Source organism: Oratosquilla oratoria, chromosome 8 (assembly GCF_046742065.1).
Source record: "Oratosquilla oratoria isolate Oo_2021 chromosome 8, ASM4674206v1, whole genome shotgun sequence".
NCBI classification, from domain to species: Eukaryota; Metazoa; Arthropoda; class Malacostraca; order Stomatopoda; family Squillidae; genus Oratosquilla; species Oratosquilla oratoria.
In genome coordinates, this window is record NC_134784.1 from 17,759,397 (window position 1) to 17,761,896 (window position 2,500).

At 46.3% G+C, this 2,500-nt stretch overlaps 1 protein-coding gene across 8 annotated transcripts in view; it reads left to right on the top strand.

Moving 5' to 3' along the window:
• LOC143027610 (uncharacterized) overlaps positions 1-2,500 on the top strand; it is a 327,317-nt gene that overhangs the window by 28,724 nt on the left and 296,093 nt on the right. For all 8 annotated transcript variants that reach the window (XR_012966618.1, XR_012966619.1, XR_012966621.1 and 5 more), the window contains one exon: positions 919-1,811. Coding sequence is in view for 3 of the 8 variants with exons in the window: in XM_076188969.1 (XP_076045084.1) it covers positions 1,277-1,811 (535 nt within the window). In the remaining 5 variants the exon portion in view is untranslated. The remainder of the gene's footprint in view (positions 1-918; positions 1,812-2,500) is intronic.

The following is a 2,500-nucleotide window of genomic DNA, read 5'->3' on the forward strand; positions in this document are numbered from 1 at the left end:
TGCCAATAGATGTTCCGCAACGACATTGATCGATAACTGTCCATGCAGGTATTGAAAATTGTTGAGGCGAGGACACGCTCTTGCCTCACTCCTGATTTAACAGGAAAGAAGCTGGACATGCCTCCTCCATATTTTGCGGCACTCTGTGTTCCATGGTATAAACAAGCTATCAAGTCAATAATCCTTGTAGGAATCCTACGGATCCGTAGAAGATCCCAGAGTACTTCATGATGCACCGAGTCAAACGCCTTCTTGAGATCAACATAAGCTGTGAGAAACCTTTGTTGAAACTCACGTCGTCGCTTCACAAGAATACGAAGCGAAGTTGTTGATTTACTTGGCGCGAACTCACTGTCTAGGAATCTGAAACTTAAGCAGATGGAATTGGAATAAATGAATGTGGCGAAAGGGGCCTTGTGTAAATGGAGAATATCTTTTGAGCATTGAAGGGAGAGGGAAATAGTGATTGGATAGTGGCTGTGGATGGATAATAGATTGACACGGCCCAAAAGAATTTCTTTTTGCCTGTTCAGTAAATTCTGGAATGGTTGATGGGATAGAGTTGTCATGTAGTGTAGCATTGAGAGTAGATAAGATTCGTCTGTCTGACCCTGCTGTGGAGGTGATGTGTATCTTGCTACATTGCTTCTTAACTGGGTAATGGATAGGGTGCAAGGATGACCCTTCATCCATAAGTAGCTAAGATAGAAGGGACAAATATGTGTTGGGTGAGGGATGGGTGAAGAGTAAGTGAATGTCTTTGCTGGACAACATCCCTTATATAGGGGAAAGGGCCTTTTGTATGTATGTTTTTTCAGGGATAGACTTAAATCTAGTTGAAAGTTATTTGCTTAGAACTAGATGAGGCAAAGTAAATGAGCAGTTATACTAATTACTTTTGTATGGTATTGTTTGCAGCGAGGGGATGGTGCGTTTGCTGCGTCAAGATGCCGGCCTGTCAAGACACCCGCAGTGACTGGCGACGCTACCTGAGGCCCCTGACCGCGCCTTGGCTGCTCCTCGGCCGCCCCTCCTAAACAGCTCGACCACCCAGAGACTCCATTGCACTCGTAACTCGCTTCCTCCCTGTTTAAGTAACATCGACGTTCACGTAACAGCTATAACCTGCCAACTAGTGCGAGCGCGTTACGGTTTGCTCCTTTTAGGAGAGTTGTGGTTATCCACTTGTGGCGCGACTACTTAGCGAAAACGATATCGACAGAAGCAGTGTTTGCGACGCGAGTAAACTAGGTACTTATGCAGACAGAGGCACTCTATGGGCAGCGCGGGACAGGTGGGTGCTGCTGCTGCTGCTTCTTCATGCCCACACCCTCTAGCCTGGATTTTTTTCTCACCAGCTTTGGCTTTGCGCCCCTTGCAGCAGCAGCAGCAGCAGCAGCAGGCCAGGTCGAAAGGAAGCTCCCTCCTCAACTACTTAAAACTTGTGGCAGGATGCCCTGTTGAGTTGGTTCTTCAAGGCATCAAATTCAAGCTTCCGGCCAAAGGCGTAAGGAACCACAGTAGGTGGGCGACGGGAGAAGCGTGGAGGCAGAGCAGCTGCCATAAGAGAGAAGGGTGCGAAGTCGAAGTTGGGCTGGTTGCGGCCATGCTTCATTACACTCTTGATCCTCATTTCTCGGCGCTGCTATTTAACGTGTGCAGTCGCCATGAGCGGGCTGCGCTTCTGCCCGATATTTTCTCGACTTGTGCCGACCCGGGTCACCTGGAGGCTGACCTTTTGGCATACGCGCATGGCCTGGGACTCCAGCTTTGCTCCATAGGACATCACTACGCCTGCCTCCTTTCCTCAGGTAGGATTCATTGATGCGGATCTTTTGTTTTTCTTAATATAACATACATGCACATGATGTGTGTGATTGTATTTGTATTCACTAGATGCATGTAACTAGATTGTGTGTGTGTGTGTGTGTGTGTGTGTCTGTGTGTGTGTGTGTGTGTGTGTGTGTGTATGCGCGCGTGTGTGTGTGTGTACGTGAAGGAATTAGCCAATCAAGTGTGTCGATTCCGGGAAAGTGTGGGCCAATCAGATGTGATGGTTTCATGAGTCTGCAGTAGTGACATCAACAGTTCCTCGGTGAGGGACACAGCATGACAGATATCTCCCGAAACCGATGCACCTGATTGGTCCATTCATTCCGGGCTTTGACAGATTGGACAATTCCTTAACATAACCAATGCTTCTGATTGGCAAACATGTTTACTCTCCCTCTCTTTCCTCCTGTTGGCCAAAATTTTTGGTACATGAACCTCTTTTTCTGTATATAGGACTCCTTAACCCAACTTTTGTCATTGTTTCTGAAAATGTACATATTATACGAAACATTAAGCTCTAAAATTCTACTTCTTCACTTGAGTTTGATGGGAATCCTTTGGACCAGTGATAAGTGCTCTGAATGCAGAAGCTATGACTATTGTTAGACGTATAGAAATATCCATCACCACAAGATCATGCAAATATTGCTGTTTTTTTTAAATATAT